This window comes from Sinocyclocheilus anshuiensis, unplaced genomic scaffold (assembly GCF_001515605.1).
Source record: "Sinocyclocheilus anshuiensis isolate Anshui unplaced genomic scaffold, SAMN03320099.WGS_v1.1 scaffold2150, whole genome shotgun sequence".
In the NCBI taxonomy this organism is placed as follows: Eukaryota; Metazoa; Chordata; class Actinopteri; order Cypriniformes; family Cyprinidae; genus Sinocyclocheilus; species Sinocyclocheilus anshuiensis.
In genome coordinates, this window is record NW_015557191.1 from 29,224 (window position 1) to 49,121 (window position 19,898).

At 36.9% G+C, this 19,898-nt stretch overlaps 1 protein-coding gene across 1 annotated transcript; it reads left to right on the forward strand.

The window, feature by feature from the left end:
• Positions 1 to 285: 285 nt before the first annotated feature.
• On the forward strand, positions 286 to 17,354 carry LOC107678787 (apolipoprotein B-100-like). Its single transcript, XM_016474184.1, has 26 exons — positions 286 to 374; positions 658 to 696; positions 1,567 to 1,679; positions 1,787 to 1,932; positions 2,155 to 2,299; positions 4,122 to 4,274; positions 4,561 to 4,685; positions 4,793 to 4,878; positions 5,047 to 5,497; positions 5,851 to 5,968; positions 6,049 to 6,195; positions 6,335 to 6,546; positions 6,658 to 6,886; positions 7,057 to 7,236; positions 7,312 to 7,515; positions 7,679 to 7,843; positions 9,103 to 9,308; positions 9,475 to 9,648; positions 9,723 to 9,853; positions 9,977 to 10,178; positions 10,265 to 10,437; positions 10,575 to 10,750; positions 10,837 to 10,952; positions 11,044 to 11,417; positions 11,550 to 15,967; positions 16,539 to 17,354. The coding sequence occupies exons 1-26, from the start codon at positions 320 to 322 to the stop codon at positions 16,992 to 16,994; spliced, it is 8,994 nt and encodes a 2,997-aa protein (XP_016329670.1). The 5' UTR covers positions 286 to 319; the 3' UTR covers positions 16,995 to 17,354.
• Positions 17,355 to 19,898: the final 2,544 nt, after the last annotated feature.

Consider the following 19,898-nt stretch of genomic DNA (forward strand, 5'->3'; position numbering starts at 1 on the left):
TGACCTATGTAAGATTTCACAGGAAAGAAAAGAAAATCAATCAAGGTAGTCTAAAAGCTGTGGTTGCTGTTGTCTGACACAATCAGTGAGTTCCATCAGTTCCATTGCTGACGGGCAAGTCTTGGGTGGTGTTTATGAAACAGCTTTTGCCTTTGGCCTGCCACACTGGCTGATGGAACTTTGGACCTGTCGCAACTCTTGTTTAACCCCCAAAGTGAACTGTATAGATCCGAGTATAAATGATGCGAGCCAGATGATCACCGCCAGTCTCCATTCAGAGGAAGACTCGCTGTAAACTCAGGACTTCTTCTGACGCAGCATGGGGAATATGAAGCTCTGTCTATTGCTGCTACTTGGGACTTATGCAATAGCCCGTGAGTATAATGTTCCTTCGCATTCTGATGCATTAATGTTATTTCATTAGTGCATTTCATGCACTGAAAATATTTTATTTATTTTTCTTCATCCTATATACTACATCATATTTTTAACATTTTATATTCTGTCAAGGCTATTAAGTTGAGTGAAAGGTTGAATTCACCTAAAATGTGAATTTTTTAAATTGAATCTTTGATTTGCCTTTTAATATATTTATGTATTTTTAGTTTTGTTTTCATATATTCCCTAATCATAATTGCTTAATGACATTCTCACCAGAGCAAGAAATTGAGTCAAATTCTCATCCAGAATGTCACTGTAAGTATTTTTCTTTATTTATTTCTTATCCTTTGATTAAATGTTGTATTCATGGTGTTTAGGGCTTACGCATGTTAAAGAATCCCTTTAATTTAGTCTTATCTTTTACCTATTGGACTCACTGTACCTATTGTTGTTGTCACTTACTTTGAACCCTCAATAAATGACATCACCATTCTAAGGTGGCCATGTACTCTTTATCGATAACAGACAGAGCTTGAGTCAGGATGTCAGAGTCCAGATTTCTTATTGCTCGTCTTGATTAGATAAAACAACATAATGTAACGAAATTTAAACAAAGTAATATTAATTATATACACACACACACACACAAATTTAAATAATCATTTTTTCATTATTTTATTAGTCTTGTTTCCCTGAAATAATATGTAAACTTCCCCAGAAAAATAACCCTTTAAGAAAATGAGTGGGTAAGTCTACCAGTGCCGATAGACAACGTGTGTATTCAGAATGTATATTTAAGATACATTCTTTTTTTTTTTAAAATCTTATATATGGTATGTCCTACATTTTTGTTGAACAATTGGTAACACTTTATTTCGATAGTCCACTTTAGACATTCTATTAACAGTAAGTAACTTTGCAACTACATGTCAACTAGCAGTTAGTAGAGTATTAGTGGACTATCTAGTTGACATGTAGTTGACATGTAGTTACAAAGTTACTTATAGTTAGTAGAATGTCTAAAGTGGACTATCGAAATAAAGTGTAACCGAACAATTTTTATTGGACAACAAGAAATTCATTGAAAAATAAATGTACTGAGAATATGATTTTTTTTCTTAGTGTGTTATTATTCTTACAAAAAATATCATTTTTGAATTGATATAGTATGTATTTCATTTACAGTATCTAAAAGATTTAAGATCTACAAACAATATACATATCAATATGAAGCTGAGATCCAGAACAGGGTGACTGGGACTTCCCCTCTCATGAATGGTCCCAAAATCTCCTGCAAGGTACATGTAACAATAGAAGGGTGAAAAATCATGTAACAATTCAGTTTCTCAATATGTCTTTCCTGTTTTTATATTCCTTAAATTCATTAACACCCTTCTATCCATAGGTCGAAATTGATGTGCCTGTGGCATGCAGCTTTGAGCTCCGTACCAGTGAGTGCTCCCTAACTGAGGTGGTCGGAACGGATGCAAATGGGGCACCCGTCTATGCACCTGCTGCTGACGCCCAAGCCTTTCAAGCAGCCATAGAAAAGTATGTTCCCCTTCCCTTTAGAGAAAATAATGTTAGGTCTGCAAATATTCCAAATGAGCACAGCCAATATTGCTTAAATATACCAACAGCCAATGGAAAATTTTAAATACCTCTAAAACTATACATTGTAAGACCGGTCTCCAGTTTCGAATAAACTGATTTTAAAATTGATCAGAAACTTTTCAACAAGTTATTCAACAACTATTCCTTCTCTTTGTACAGAAATGTACTGAAGTTTGTAATTGAGGGTGAGACAGGTGTGACACTCTATCCTGAGGGAGATGAAACCAACATCCTGAACTTCAAGAGGGGTATCATCTCTGCTCTGATTGTTCCTGTCATGGAGAAGGAGGAGAGCAAAGACATGGTACATAAACACGTTTTCTTCTTCCTTTAGGCCTTAATCTGAAAATATATGAATTGCCTTTTATTGTATGTTGAACTTGTTAGATTAATTTAATTTAAGCACTGCTCTTATGGACACCCACTTAAACACTAAGCAAATAAGATATGAATCTTCTTATCTGGAATAATAAATTCCAATGAAGGTACAAGGTAATCTTAACCCAGGTAGTCAGCTGATAGGAGACTATTTCATGATATGCATGATACTGCCTCTACATCCTCATAAACCTAATGATAGGTTTGAAACAATTATTTCAGTAATCTCAGGATTTGCTAAAAAATACTAAGGCCAGCTTTTGCATTTTTGCTTAGTATTAATATTATTTTTTATAATACAAAGTAATGAATAATCAATATCTAAAATATCCTTGCTCCGACAGAGCCCCCAATCGCCACTACACCATTACTGTACATTACCTTAAAGTAGTTTGTTTGTATTTGTTAGTAGTAATACAATTATTGCAATTAAAAATATTATGTTTGGCCACATATGGCTATAGGTAAATGAATAAATCAAAATAAGAGGTGGGAAATAATTTCTCAAAACAGTGAGTTATCAGTATAATTTTTTTCTGTTTATATGTAGCATTTGTATGCTTATATGTATGCTTATAATAGCATTTCTGACATGCTATCAGAAAATATTGACTGCATATTGTACAATAGCAAACCATGTCTAGTGTAAAATCCTCTAATAATCCATTGACTGAAAATAAGTAGTGATCCTTTACCCCACCCCACCTCAGCCTACCAAATAATTTCACTAAAAATTCTGAAAAGTTAAAGACATTTTGGTAACACTTTCTATGAAGCCCGTATTTATAATACATTATACGGGTATTCTTAGGGCATTATAATGAATGCATAATATATTATAAAAAAACATAATATATTGTATATTAATGATATAATTAATTATAACAACAGTTTTAATGCATTATAATATTTACTTATTTGTGGTTATAGCTTTTAAGCATATGATGATTTATAACACACAATGAACAAAATGCATTCACTTACAATGGATTATATTTCCCATAGTTATACTGGATTATAAGTCTCATATCTTGCCATTGTTAACTTGTTACTTTACATAAAGCAGACAAAGACCACTTATAAATAATAACAACAACGATGACGGCGATGACAACAACATCAGCAACAACAATAATAATAAATAAAAACAATATTTTTTCTTAAACAGCCATAAGGTCAGATAATTGATCAGATGAATGTGTTATATGGCACATTTGCTTTTAACCATATTTAAAGTAATATCAGTAAGATTCTGTGCAGATCTTAAATAAATAATGTCAAGATATGAGACTTATAAACCATTATAAATTAAGTGGATTTAACATGGTGTTCATTGCATGTTATAATTAATCATATTTCATAAAAGTTATAACCACAAATAAGTAAGTTTCATAATGTATTATAATTGTTGCTATGATTATTTATGAGATGATAAAAACATATTACAAGTTTTTTTTGTTTTTTTTAATAATGCATTCATTATAATGCCTTAGGAATACCCTTGTAATGTGTTATAAATATGGGCTTCATAGAAACTGTTAAAACCAGAAAAACCTGCAATGAAATGTTTCACTTTCACCATGTCTGCTGCAGACGTGTAGTGCAATGCAACTAAAGGCAAATCGTCTGACTTGAAGGACAGTATCTGTGTGAACCCCCCCCCGAGACTCATACTTTACACAATCACTGCTGTACACAAACATTCATTTGCAATGATCTAGTTTCCATTGATTGATTATTTAATCTAGGTTACTGTCCATGGAATCTGTGCCACTGATGTCAAGGTCAACACCAAGGAAGATATTGCCACTGATGTCACCCTCACTAGGGACCTGTCAGGATGTGATACTTTCAAAACCCAAAGAAGCCTTACCAGCCCTCTTGCCATCATCACTGGTTTGGTGAGAAAATCACTTTTTTTTAATACATATCATACCATCTGATGGGTTAAGCTTTAAATCATTGCTTCTTAGTCTATTTTTATTTTAAAATTCAATTCAATTAAATTCTGTTTCATTAATTATCATCAATTACAGAATGTTTAAATAAACAGGTCATGATTAGGCAAGTAAACGCTAACCAATATTGACAAAAGCAGGATATCATACAGACTGAGCCAACAACAGGTGAAAAAATAATTTTCAAGAAACAGATAATGTACTTAAAATTATATTTGTTTGTCAAAAGCAATACCCTCTGTCCAAGCTGATTGGCAGTACCCAGACTTGCAACTATAAGTTCGACAACCAGAAGAAGCACATGACCTCTGCTACGTGCACAGAGAAGCACATATTCCTTCCTTTCTCTTACCAGTGAGTGACACTGACATCATATTACTTGCTACATTTTCTAATGATATTTGTGCATAAATGGAACATCATATTTTAATTTATTTATATGTATTTCATTTTCTTTGCAGGAATACGTATGGTATTTCTTCTCTTGTTAAACAAATCCTAACTCTTGAGGGAACCAGCAAGATTAATGACAGAGTTTTTGATTATCGTGAGTGTTCCCAGTTTCACTGTATATCTCAAATAGATTTGAGAACTTTGGATTTTATTTGTCTGGTTAAAAATGATAGAACTGTTGGGAATGTGCTGACTTAATTTTTTCCCTGGTTGTGACTATGTAGCCTTTCACTCACAAATCATCCCGCTCTCCAAAATACAGGTTCTACTTACCCCAAACACTTGGCTCTAGAGGCAGTGGAGGATAAAGCCCCAGCCCAGACCTCCGAGGCTCTGCTGTTCATCTTCAGGGAGCTGAAATCCATGAACGAAAAGCCAGATCGGCAGCTGAGGGCCAGCACTTTCCAGAGTTTGGTGTCTGAACTCCGTGGACTCGAGCATGAGGTTCTGAAGCAGACCATTACTCAGATGGTGGAGGAGGACAAGTTCATGACCTGGCAGGCCCTGATTCAGTGTGGCACCCCAGAGTGTGGCAGCGCCATGTTCAGTATTCTGAAGACCTTTGAAACTGGTGCCATTGAGGTAGATGCTGCTGTCTATGCTCTAGGAATGATGCTCAGACCTACTGGCCTCTTGGTGAAAGACATACTGGAGATTGCGCAGGCCAAGAAGAGCAAGCCAATAATGTATGCTCTCAGCAATGTTGTAAGGAGGTACGCAAATTATTTTCCATTTCTAGACTGCTTAAGTCCTTTCATTTCCCTACTGGAAAGACCAGCATAGAACAGCATGGATTTTCAAGCTTGTCCAGGCTCGTTCATATTAATTAAGTGCTGCCAGCATCACCATGGTGTCAGATGCAAAACATGGTTGGTGAAGACTGTCATTTGTATGATCTTTGTAGTGAAGCTGGTCCACCAAAGTAATTGTGCTTTGTAAAACATCAGCACACTGTAATCCAAAGTACAACATATGCTTGTGATCAGCTATGCCATCTTCATTTAGCTGAAGTATTTGTCAGTATATCTCCACTGTAGCTGAGCATTTATATAATATATTTCTTCAGGCACTTCCAAGCTGAGGGTCAGCTCACGTCTGAGATTCTTGAGGTGTCTAACTTCATTAACTCCATCCTTGGTGCTGACTGTGCTGGCGAGAAAGATCTGACCTACTTGACCTTAAGGGTGTGTGTTTTAACATCTATATTTCTGGACATTTTCACACTGGAAAACCAATTTATTTTATTATAATCTGCCCTGGTTAGGTGATTGGAAACATGGGCGAGGCTATGGAAGCAGCTGATCCCAACATAAAGACAACTCTGCTTAAGTGTATGAGACAGCCTGCTACCACCCTGTCAGTCCAGATGTCTGCTATCCAGGCTTTCAGACGAATGTCTGTGACTCCTGATGTAAGTGTTGCAGGATTTGTTGAACAATTTATATATTTTCAGAATCAAATGTGTGTCTTATGCATGGAATTATCCAAATAAGAAAACTAACTTCACACTCCAAACTCTCTCTCTCTCTTTTTTTTTTTTAAATGTTCAGATCCGTTCCAGCATTCATAGAGTGGCCCTTTATGTCAAAGGTGCTGTTCAGAAGAGATTGGCTGCATATCTTATCTTGATGAAAAAGCCAGAAGCAAGTGACCTGGAGGTTGTGAGGAAGATCCTTACCCAGGACCAGAATGTGCAAGTCAAGTCCTTCGTGGCTTCTCATGTCTACAACATTATTCATTCCAGGAATCCTGAAATGAAAGAGTATGTATCTCAGTTTGTTAATTTTCTCTAGACTGGATGCAAAACACATCAACTGCTGTCTATCATTTATTTTGCTCTTTATCCTCAACACTATAACTTTTTTCTTCCCAGGTTGGGCAAAACAATAGTCAAGGTCATGCAGGATGATGAGGTGCTTACTCACTCAAACTACACTCAGCTCTCTCGTAACTATAAGATGGATGTATTTATGCCAGGCAAGGATGTCATGGGCTCCAATATGCAGGGAAGCATCATCTTTGATCCCAGCAGCCACTTGCCCAGGGAGGTTATGCTTGAGACAACCCTGAAAGCCTTCGGTTACAACCTTGACTTCATGGAGGTAGGATTTTTCATGTGTTATGTACTTGTATTTAATTAGCTGTAAAACTCAATTGTTATATGATTCAATTATTACTTTTTGTTTGTACTTATCCTTGATTTTTATGGACTTGGTGCATTTGGTTTGACTATGACTTTTGGAATTTATTTATTTATTTTGTGGTCACCAAGATTGGCATGGAGGGCAAAGGATTTGAGCCAACTGTTGAGACTCTCTTCGGAAGCAATGGCTTCTTCCCTGATTCGATTTCCAAAGCAATGTACTGGTTTGGGGACAAAATGCCAAACAAAATCAATGAAGTTCTTCAAGAATGGGTTGAACCCCTGAGAACAGAAAAAACTAAAAGACAGGTAATGTATTTATAGGATTAAATTTTTCATGCATGTATCCAAGGCTAGATAATATCAGAATCTTCTCTTTGACAGGTTCCTGAGAACATTATAAGGGAAATGGTGCGGAACTTCAATAAGCTTGCAAAGGATCTATACAACCAGGACTCTCCAGAGGCTATAGCTTACTTAAGGATCATGGGGAATGAGTTGGGATACATCAAGAGCACCAATGACCTGTCAGCCGTTGTTGACAGGATGGCCACGTATATTCAGGCCTTCAAGTACTCACCTGCTTGGGTATGTATATACAATATGCTGCATTTTACATGCATAAAATATATCTATATTAGCTCTCTCATATATCGGACAACACTGGGTTAATATATATATATATATATATATAGTTTTTTTTTGAGGCACTATATATATGCAAAAATTCTACATATTCCTGTTTCAATAGATTACAAAAGCCTTGATGTCTGGAGATCAGAGCATCTTTGCTCACTACATCTTTATGGATAATGAGTTCTCCCTTCCAACTGCCTCTGGATTTCCCCTTAAGTTTGCTTTGTCTGGGACTTTTGCACCTGGTGTTGAGGGTGGTCTGCGTATGGAGCCTGGCAGGGTATTGAATATTGCCCTTGATTGCTTTTTGTTCAGTCTCCAAATGGCTTATGCAGAAAAATGTAGGGTACAACGGGGCTAAAGGCGCCCCGGGGTAAAAGGCGACTTTGATATTATTTTCATCTAAACCACTAGATGGCACAAAAATGTGGTGTAGCACTTTCCGAAACATTAGCTTTTCAAGATGCACGTGTATAATTGTCTGATCTTTGACACGATCGCACGCAGCAGTGCAAAGTTGATTCTGTGCTCACTTGATCTAATATTTTATGTTTTTTAAAATGTTGTAGATTTAAGTAGCAAATGAGAATCGCTCAAATTAATGCATATATTTTGAGACAAAGGTCTTCTTTATGATTTTCAGTTTTGTTTAAGATAATTAAAGCAACAGTTTTTAAATAACAAAAGAATATGTAAAAGTATGGTATTTGGGGTAAAAAGCGCCCCTGCTGTTGGGGCTAAAGGCGCACAGCAATTAACATGATAATTAATAGATGGCTGACTTTTCCATTTGTTGACATGACATGGTTAGATTCAGATGGTAAATATCATATATTATGTTGAGTGTCCATATTAGAGATAATCACCATGTTTAGAGAGAAGCCATCATATTTAAAAACATGATATTAATCATATCATATAATAAAATATAATTTGTAGTTACTATTGTAAATATATATTCAATTATTATTGGATCTCCTTCGATGCTTTCAGAATCTTTACTTATTAAAATGATTTTGTTTCTGTATTTTAAAATATATATTTTTATATTAACACATTTTAATGACAGTATATTTATTGAACAAAAATGTATTCTTTTATTTTTCAAAATAAGCAGAAAATAGTACAAACTTTGCTAAAGTGATTGTTTTGAACAAGTATTAACTTAAATTTAAAAAACATTATTTTAGCTGAAGTATTTGTATCAATACCATGTGCCTTTTACCCCATGCTGGTGAGCCTTTTGCCCCGTGTGGGGAAAAGGCCCCCCTTGCCACCTCTTACATTTATAAGATTTTTAAACAAAATAAACAACTTGAATGATTTATTTTCACACAAAATCTGTTGCTCCATTAATGTTCAATACAACGTACAATTATTTTTTTTGTCTGCAATTATACATTTTAGGCGCAGTGAATAGCACTTTTTTTTTAAGGTGGGCCTTTAGCCCCGTTGTACCCTATAACAAATTATTTACATTTCATCTTTTTATTGTCATGTTTATTTGCATTACTAATGTATTCCTATTTCTTTTTACAGGGTGAACTGTCTTTTTCACCCTCCATGGCAGTAGAATTTGTTACCCGTATGGGAGTCCACATCCCCAAATTTGTTGTCTCTGCCGTGGAAATGCACACTAATATGTTCCATGAGAGCTCTTTCAATGCCAAGATCACTATGGGTGATGGCCAAATAAAGCTGTCTATCCTGCCACCCAAGAGCACTACCGAACTCTTCAGAGTCAGGTAGCATTTGTGCTATATGTCTAAAGTGGTTTATTTTAAATATATACTCTTTATACAGTTAAATCAAATGTACAGAGATAAATTGCATCAGCTTTCAACAAATCTGGTCCAGTGAGCTGTTTAATAGTGATATAATGGGAAACCTTTTGTCATTTTTCACAAACAGCAACAAGTTAGTGATGGTGTCCAAAACACCGGTTACACTTGTTCCTGAGACAGGTGACAGAACTGCCATTGTGAACTGCAGCCCCCTTATTTCTGGAATCAATTACTGCACCACCATACTCAACTCTAGAGCTGAGAGAAATTCTCCATACTTTCCTCTCAATGCAGAGTCCAGGTAACAATCAAACTTTAAAAACAAATGCACAAAATAAATCTACGTATTATGCTAAAATTAGTATGTGCCCACAGTTTTGTTTTGGGTATCCAACCCACTGGTGACATCACTGAGTACACTGCAGCCTTTGCCTACGAACTCTTGAACGAGGGCAAGGAAGGCCGCCAGAAGGTTGATTCTCTGAAAATTATTTTGAAAGCAGAAGGCATGTATACTTAACAACAGTGAATTTGAAATCATGATCACTCTGTTATAATATAACCACATTCCTACAGTGTTTGATTTTGTGGGTTTAGGGATAATTTTCCCCCTCTTTTCTTACCATAAGGTGCTAAGGCCACAGAGGCAACTGCCACTATTAAGTACAACAGGAACAAGAATATTCTCACGACCAGCATTGAAATTCCTGACTATGATATTGAAGCCGGAATTAAAGTTGGTGTCACTGACAACCTTGCAAAGGGAAAGAAGTTCACCATTGATATCTCCAACAAAAACATTAACCAGTTTTCCCTAACTAGTCGTGCAAAGTAAGTAGAGTTCTAAATAACTTTTTGAAACACTTGCCAATGGGCAAGTTCCTTTCATCTAAAATACATGTTTCTGCTAATAACAGGCTTGAGGCCATGAATGATGGCTTGCTGGAAACTCAGTTGATTGTGCCCTCACTTAACACTGAGGCCACTCTTACTGCCACCATGAATTGTGCTGACGATTTGACTCTGGAACTCAAGAGTAACATCAAGCTCCCAGAGACTAACTCTGTGCAGAAGATTACCTTACAATATGGTATTTGATACTTTTCCTGTCACCGTTTGCACACTCTTTTTATTTTAAAATCTTAATTTAAGTAAGTCTTAAATAAGTAAAGAATTATTTTTGGTCTTTTGTCAAATATAACAAGTTATAATTTGCTTTTAAAACAGCTAAAGATGAGATGAAGATTGAGATAAAGTCTGACATAGACTCCGAGATCCAGAAGCTGATACCTAATGCAGCACCTCTTCAGAGTCGCCTATATCAGGCTTTTGATAACATCATGGAACATAAAGTTGTCAAAACTGACATGAAACTTCGTCACATTTCGTCAAAACTCTGGGAGGTATGATTGTATAAAATTTAAAACAGTTTTTATTATAGACATGACAAATATTTGGACCATATCCAATATTTTAATTGATATGATAGGCTTACCTCATTTGGATGGACAAGATTGCTTCCGATGTGCCCTACCTTCAGACACTAAGAGAGAGCATTCCAGAGCTGGTTATTCCATCTTTGCCTGAGAGGGTGTTCATGAACATGTAAGATTAATGCTAATGTTTTAAATCTACATAATCCAACTACAAATGTGCTTATCCATTCAATTCCAAATTAATTTTAATCTATTTACAGAGAGAGCATGTTCAAATACAAGTTCAACAAAAATTGTGTCACTTTCACCATTCCTTTGCCTCTTGGTGGAAAAACATCTAAGGACCTGAGAATTCCTCTCACCATGGCCACCCCAGAACTAGCTATGCCACAAATTGGTGTAATGCTGCCCTCTAAACAGTTCAATCTACCAACCTTCTCCATTCCCACTAGCTATGACCTCTCAATGCCTCTTCTAGGAATGGTAGAGGTATCAGCAAAAGTGAACACTAACTTTTATGATATAGAGGCGGTTTTCTCTGGTGGCAACAACACTGTCAATGAGCTCAGCTACATTGCAAGCTACAAAGTTGTTGCTAACAGTCCTGTGGAACTTCTTGCTTTTACTGTGGAAGGTAAACATATGCATACATGAAGTATACATGATACATGATTTTAGTTTTATTAACTGATATGGGTCTTTGGGTGGGATTTGTTTTAATTGTTTTGTCATTTCTAGAATTAATGACAATATTTGTTACATGCAGGATCTGCACAAATTGCTGACATTACAGAGGACATTGCGAAGTTCGACATAATTTCTTCCCTGAAACATAAGCTCATAGATGCACGCTTCAGTCTAATGGAAACATCCAAAATCACAGATGAAGCAACAGTGAAAGCAACAGGAAATTACAAGATTGAGGCCTTCAGCCCTATGGGTATGCAGATTTCACTGGTATACACAACCCAGGTTTCTGTTTCTTCTGAAATCACAGGAGATGGCAGTTTAGATGGATCACTAAAAGTAGGATCAATATCTGCTAGAACTACTGCCACACAAGCCTTTGTACTTCAACCCAAAACCAGAGAGGCAAGAGCTGAATCCACTTTCAGGTTAAACTGCCCCGTTTTCCAAATCCTAAACAAGATGAAAGCTACAGCAGCCAGTGGAGAACTTTCATTTGAGTTGAACACTGACATAGAGAATGACCCATTCCACCACACCACCAAGTTCAACATTGAACTCAAGGAAGCTAAGTTTACCATTAAGTCTGATTCTGTCACCAGAGCTTATGAGACCAAGCTTCAAATCCAGGTAGATTTCTCTGCAACCATGAAGGAGGTCACTATCAGGATTGAGTCCCAGGCTGATGACAACACAAACCGAGCTTTCTCCCAGCTTACTGGGTCCCTAAACACCCAGGAACTGGAGCTCAATAGTGATGCCACGATCAACTTTGCTGCCAACCATGCATCTAACAAAGGCACGCTGTCATTCACCAAAGATGGCCTGACCACTAGCTGCACCACCAGTGCTCAGATCAGCTCTGTAACCTTTGAAAACATTTTCCATGGTGGAGTTACAACTACAGGTGCTACAGTGTCTGTCTCCAGCAAGGGTAAAGTCAATGAGAACAGTGCTGAACTCAAAGTTGAAGGAAGACTTGCAAGTTCAGAGGTATACCTAAACAGCATGTACAAGGGTGACATTTTCAATGCCAACACTCGAAACATGATCACTTTCAAGCTGAATGAAGATGGTCTGAACCTCTCCAACAACTTGATTGCTTCGCTTCAGGAGATTAAAATAGAAAACACAGACTCACTGATACTTACCCTCAAATCTCTGGCCATCCATTCTAAATCTGACAGCTTCCTGAATAAGAACAACTTCTACAAGCACAACATTGCAGTGGACATACATGACTTTACAGCATCTTTGAAGGCCGAAAATGATCTTAAAGTCATTGGTATCCATTTCAGCAACAAGGCCCAGATGAAGGCAGAGCCCTACAAGATGGACGTTACTGGTACTCTGAAGGGGATATTTGGTGAAGAGGAAATGAGACATACATATGAGATCATGTATGTTGACCAGACAGCCACTGCAAAGTGCAGCACCAATGGGAAACTCTTGGGCAGTCAAATGACTCAAAGCTCTGAGTTTGAGATTGTTGGCTTTTCCACAAAGTTCGGCAATGAGGTGCGCTTCAACTCTCCCTCTCTCCGACTGGAAAGCAACATCCTAACAAAAGCAGAACCTTTCAGTGTGAATGTTGAGAGCTTCTTCAACTCTGATGGAGCACTTAACCTGTATGGAAAACACAGTGGCCAGGTGAAAAGCATGTTGCTCCTTCAAGCTGAACCTAAGTCATACTCACACAAGTATGAATGGAAGGCCTCAACCTCTCACCAGCTGAACAATGGAAACTCCATTAAAACTAACTTCCAGCATAAAATAACCAGTGCTATCACCCCTCAGCAGCAAAAGTTTAACATCGATATGGAGTCTAAGCTAAATGACCATGCCTTTGACCACTCCCTGGAAATCTTCAACACTCCAAACAACATGGGTATTGCACTGAAAGGCACCGTGTCCACCAACCTCTTGAACAAAGTCAATGACAATCAAGAATTCGGCATCACAAGTGCTCTGAAATATGAGAAGAACAGTGATAGTCATTTTATTTACCTGCCTTTCATTGATAAGCTGCCTGTTCTCATAGAGGAGGTCAAAATTGCAATGCTCACCATGAAAGATCGTAGCATTGACCTGCTTGATAGCATTGATACTAAATATGACATTACAGCCACTTTTAAAAGCAAAGGAAATGAACTTTCACAGGTAATTGAAAAATTTGATGTGGACATGTTCTTGGATGATGTGAGACTTTTTGCCTCCAATATGACAGCTGTAGTAATGGAAATGGGCAAAAACCTGCAACCTATCAGGGACTTGATCGACATTTTGGGCCAAAAAACTGGCATTATCACCAAGATAAATGAAATTGTCAACAAAATTGATGAGGTTTTGGCAGATTATGAGATTGAGGCAATGGTTGAGAAAATCATTGATGATGCTGTGGATTTAATGAAACAATATGAGCTAAGGGAAACTATGCAATCAGCTGCAAGTTACCTAAACTCTCTTGACATGAAACCAGTATTTGAAAGAATCTTTGAACAAATTAATGAGCTGACAAAATTACTAAATACCAAAGTCAATGAAATGATGTCTTATGATTTTGATACCTTGGCTGATGAAGTAAAGCAGATGGTCACTGATCTCATTAGGGTCCCATGCTTTGGAATGCTGCATGGTGAAATTGAAATCAAATCCTCAGAGCACATTCTGAAGACCAGTGCTGAACTTAATAACTCAACAGACAAGTTCACTGCTAACCTGAATTCTCAGTTCCAGACTCCTATTGATCTCTTGGCTTACACCTTTGATGCCACTGCTCACCTTAGCATTCCCAGAATGAAAGAGCTGTCTCTGACTGAGACAGTGAAGGCAAATCACATGGCTTTCTCTCTGGATCATGAGGGATTAATATCCATCAATGGCCCTATTGCCCAGGTATCTTCCAAGACCACAGCTAAGGCAACCACAGAGCCATACACTGCTGACTTAGTGAACAATGCATTTCTGAGCACAGAGAATGGCTTTTCAGGTACTCTGGAGACCTCTTACATCCACAGTGTGAACATGCCAGTGGCCAACATCTTCAGTGAAGCCACAATGACCCAAAAAGCTGCTGTTCAGTTGGAATCTGGCATAATCACTTTCACCCTTGGAAATAATGGCAAAGGAAAATTGTCTATCTTTGATTATTCTGATGAAGGAACCCACAAGAGTAACTTGGAGATTCTGATGAACGTGGAGTCCATAAAACTGACTTTTGATGGTGACACTGAGAGCAGTCTTCTCAAGATGAAGCAGAAAGTTGATGCTGAGAGTAGAGGTCTGACTCAGATCAAGTTTAATGTGCATGCAGAGACAGAAACTCCTTTCATCAAGAGAAGCATTGCAGCGGTGAAAGGGCAGATTAGTTTGAAGGAACCCATGGTTGAGCTGAGTGGGTCTCATGATGCTGAACTGATTGGGAAAGTTGAAGGCACCATTACCAACTCAGTTAACTTCAAGGCTGTGCCTTTTGAAATTATCTTTGACACCAAGAATAAGAAAAACACCAAAGTAATGCTTCCCTTTAGGTTGTCCAGTGAAGTTGATTTGCAGAACGATATGGTTTTAACTCTGAATCCCTCTGTGCAGCAGGCCAGCTGGATCAGTCTTGCTAGGTTCAATCAGTATAGATATTCTCATTACATTAGTATGGCTAACGATGAGCAGGAAATCCAGTTCTCTGCATCAGTCAATGGTGAGGCTGACTTTAATGTGCTGACCATGCCAATTAACATTCCTAAATTGACTGTCCCATTCATTAACAAAGAAACACCGTATGTAGAGAAATTTTCTTTATGGGAGGACACCGGCCTTAAAACAATCTTGATCACACCTCAGCAGACCTTTGATATGGATGCAAAGCTTAAGTATGTGAAGAACCCTGAGATGTTCAACATGCAACCAGTCCTCAATTCTGTCATTAGGAAAATTAAAATACCCATTTTCGCAACTGCCAAGACCACATCTGATACATATGACTGTCCTTATTTTGCTAAGATCACTCTTCCCAGTATTAAGGAATCAATAATGATCCCTGTCATGGGAGACCTGACCTATGACTTCACTGTGAAAACAGCTATGATCATTATGAAGACAAAGGCTGAGATCCTTAATCAGGATGAAACTGCTGCCCAGTTTGAAACTCAGGTTAGCTCTGAGTTTGGTTTAATCAATGGGAAAACCAGTGGCTCTGCCACCTTCAACATGAATTCCGGGATGAAATTGTTTACCAATCTAATTGTGGAGCATAAATATTTTGAGAACAATTATAATGGAGTTCTTGAGACCAACACAGAAGTCTCAAAGGCTGTTATTTCAAATGCTGCCAAAGTAAATCTGCCAGATGTGAAATTGATGCTTTACCACAAATTAACTGGGAATACAGAAGAAGGTCTTACTGTCTCTGTATCTTCCCCATCTGCTGGACTCCTTGGTCTTCAGCTGCAGAGCAAGAGCTTATCCCACCATACAGGAAGACTTTTTGGTGCAAACCCAGTAAGAATTTTTTTTATTTTATTTTTATTTTATTTCAGAATATAACAAATTGTTATACATTTAGTGTATCTTACATATCAGTCAATTTATTTATTATACATTTAGGCCCAATCCCAATTCTATTTTATACCCCTTCACCAGTGTCAAGGGTCATCATACGTCATCTTCCTATACACCTATACTATACACCTATACTGTACTGGTGTGCATTAGAGCCTTTAATTAGTGTTCTATATTAATGCGCTGCTTACTGACACACACACACACACACACACACACACACACACACTGAGATAATTCATACCCCTTTGTTTGAAGTGTGGTCCTGAAAAATCTTCGTTTGAAGGGCTATCTGGCCCTTACCCCTACCCCTCCAACCAAAAGAGAACCGAGACACCCCTACCCCTTCATGTGAACGCACGAAACGGAGGGGTAGGGGAAAGGGGAAGGGCTAAGTTGTAGAAATGGAATTGGGCCTTAGTGTATCTTACATATCAATGAATATCTTAATACTTTGAATGTTCAATTAACAAGTAGACATGATAATGACATATTCTATTTTTTATTACAGTCTGAGGATTACGTGGACATTCTGAAGGTTGACATTGCAATAAAGAACTCAAACAGACTGAGCTTCCAGACACAGTGGAACAAGGAGCTCCCTAGTCAAATTACTTTGTGGCTGAAGAAGAAAGTTGCTTCATTAAAGGACAAAGTAACATATTTCATCACTGCAATTTATGATGACATCAGCAGGAAGTACGAGAAGCTAGAAAGTACCATTGATGACTGTCTGAAAGAACTGCCTGAAATCCTGAAATTAAGTATGGAGAAAGCAGACGAGCTCATCAACTCTATCAAATTTCAAGATCTGGACAAGCTCTCATCCTGGATCAGTAAAGTTTTCTCTGAAACTGTCAACTCCAACATTCTAAATGAAATAGCTGAGAAGGCTGAGAAGACCAGCAGAATTATTGAAGACTACTATAAAACTGTCAAAGCCAAGGCCCAGGACTTTTTTTGCTGAGATGACCCTTGAGCAACTGATTGACGACATCCAGGCTTGGATTGAATCTAGTATGACTCGACTGGAAGTTCTAATGAACCAAATTATTGAGACCCTCAAGGATGCTAAGAATATTCAGTCCTATGTGAGACTGAACGACACAGAAATGAACATTGACATTCCTATTCCATTCCATTCATATGGGATTTTTTCAGTAGAATGATTTCACATCCTTGTATCAAGACACTAGTAGCTAAACTTTGCCAAGAGAAATGATCAAGATTGCCTTATTAAAAGTGTTATGCCCACAAAATATTTGTCCAAGCTGCTTTGGTTCCCTCTTTTTGTTTTTTAACTAATTTAGAATAGTTTTTTAAAGAAAATAGCTGAATGTTACGATCTATCTTATTATTGTATTTAATAAGCAATGACAGTAAAGTACCAATAAAAAAAATAATAATGTGCTATTTGTTGTATATATTCAGTTGTAGATCTCCACTTATATTTTAGACACTTGCATTACATTTTCTTATATACAGTTATTGTTTTCTTTATTAAATCTTTGATATTTACATAATCATTGTATGTGCTTTTTCATATTTCCTTTTTTGCACGGGCATTTCCAATCCCAGGATCAGTTCCGATGGATAATGAAGGAGAAAACAGTGTTACAGGTTGCAATTTTTATGTTTTATAATCTTACATTTAAATGATTTTCGAAAAAAAAACAATTAACAGGTCATGTGATCATTTAGAGGTCATCTTTTTCATATTTCATTTTTTGCACGGGCATTTCGAATCCAAGGATCAGTTCCGATGGATAATGAAGGAGAAAACAGTGTTACAGGTTGCAATTTTTATGTTTTATAATCTTACATTTAAATGTTTTTCGAAAACAAATAAACAACCAAAAACTGTAAAACGTGCAGTAACGTCAATAGCCTAATTGCGTTTTACTGTAAATTGTAGCAAGTGTCTTTACGAAAAAAGGGGGTTTGTAGTTAATCCATGGTAACCACAAAATAATAATAGTTTTGACAAACTAACCATAGTTTAACCATGTTATTTGTAGTAAAACTCTGGTTTTACAAATGGCAATCAATCCGCAAAAAAATAAAAAAACTTTTACTGTAATAAGCCATGGTTAATTTTAGTACTGACCGATCTTAATTAATTAACTGATTTTATATATGTAAGGGATAATCAACGGTTTGCCGTGCATTAAAGGATTTTAAATGCACGACGTGGAGGCAAAGACATATCACTTCGCCAAATGATTTCTGTTATTTCAAAGGTCTTACAACAGCACAATAACCAAAACCCACAACAACACTGGCCAGACAAATAAATATAGTAAGCAATATGATAAAAACGACAGATCATTTAAAAGTTTAAACAGGATTTTTGTCCTATGATTCATAGTTTAGTTTAAATTTGGGGCCCCAGATTTTACAGCCATAGAGAAAATGGGTTTGATGATGCTATTGAATCTAAAGCAATCTCTCTCTCTCTCTCTCTCTCTCTAATAAGTTCATTATTATCTGCATTAGTCTGCTATCAACGGCTCAAGCCTCCATTACTACCCTTACGAAAAAGAAGTTTATTCAAGTGTGCTATTAGTATACTTCTTTTAAATTAAAAAATAGGAAGGTATACTTTCAGTCTACTTTTTATGTACTTCTCAGAAATGTGCTTTATGTACTTCTTAGAAATATACTTAAAATGACATTTAAGTATACTTGACTTATACTTAGAAAAACTCAATATATTTGAGCTATACTTGTGCTCCGGGATCCATGTTTTCATTGTTATACGGTAGGGGGTGCTATTACATACTTTCTGTACAGAATATCCAAAACACAAGCGAAGAAGAAACTGAAACAACAGATGCTTCTACACGTAATCTAACACGATCAGACATAAAACAGCATCAAAACTGTGTAACGGTATGGAATAAAATGTCGACCCATGAAGTGGTAATGACTGTCCAGCTTTGGGGTGTTGATCGACTCCATCTACGTTTTGATTATTACTCTGAATCCAATTCATAGCCTTTTTTCAGCTTTTTGTCCAAAATGTTGTTTATTTCTTTGTTTATTTTTTATTTATGAAACTTACCCACATTCAAGTGTTTATAAAAAAGATTGCATGACTCTAGAATAAAATGTTTTAGTTTACAAGCAGATACCCTTGTAGCAAATTAGCTCAAAAGGGAAATGTATATAAATAATTACAAATTAATTATGATTAATTAAAACAAAATAATGATCTTTAAAATAGCATCATACGACCCCTTTAAGGATTGCAGAAGCAATCTAGCTCACATCCTCATTTTCTCAGATTCTAAAAGAACCGCAGACTGCAGGTGGGTCACTGATGTGAGGCCTTTATCTTCTATCGAGATCACTCCTCTGGGATTTGAGTGAGCCAATGAGGAATGGTAACTTTGGAGGGAAAACTGTCTGTATGATGTGTTGAAAACGTATCACAACTGTAAGGAGAAAGAGAAGCGCTGGGGTGAAATCGCCTCAGTTTTGAACGTAGGGGTGAGTGCAGAAAGCTGCTAGCACGCTAGCTAACATATGTAAACATCACTGAAATATCAATGACAATCTCTTCTAATTTTATACCAATAGTTTGAACAGGACCATTTTCTATTCCAACACGACAATGCCTCTGTGTATAAGGCAGGGTTAAAAAAAAAAGATTGATTCAGTCAGTGTGGAAGAACTTGACTGGTCTGCAGAAAGCCAAGTCCTAATCCCAGCTGAACACCTCTGGTGTGACTTGAAATGCAAACCTTGAACCAAAAACTCATCACCAAACACCAATGACTTGTACATACATTATATGGACAAAAGTATTGGGACACCCCCTTCTTTACAATAGAAAAAGGCACTTCCAAAACTGTGGCAACAAAGATGA

Coding starts and splice junctions, on each gene's coding strand:
- LOC107678787 (XM_016474184.1), top strand. CDS start 320: ATGGGGAATATGAAGCTCTGTCTATTGCTGCTACTTGGGACTTATGCA. Junction 4,686..4,792: donor TTCCTTCCTTTCTCTTACCA/GTGAGTGACACT, acceptor TTTTCTTTGCAG/GAATACGTATGGTATTTCTT. Junction 9,854..9,976: donor AATTATTTTGAAAGCAGAAG/GCATGTATACTT, acceptor TCTTACCATAAG/GTGCTAAGGCCACAGAGGCA.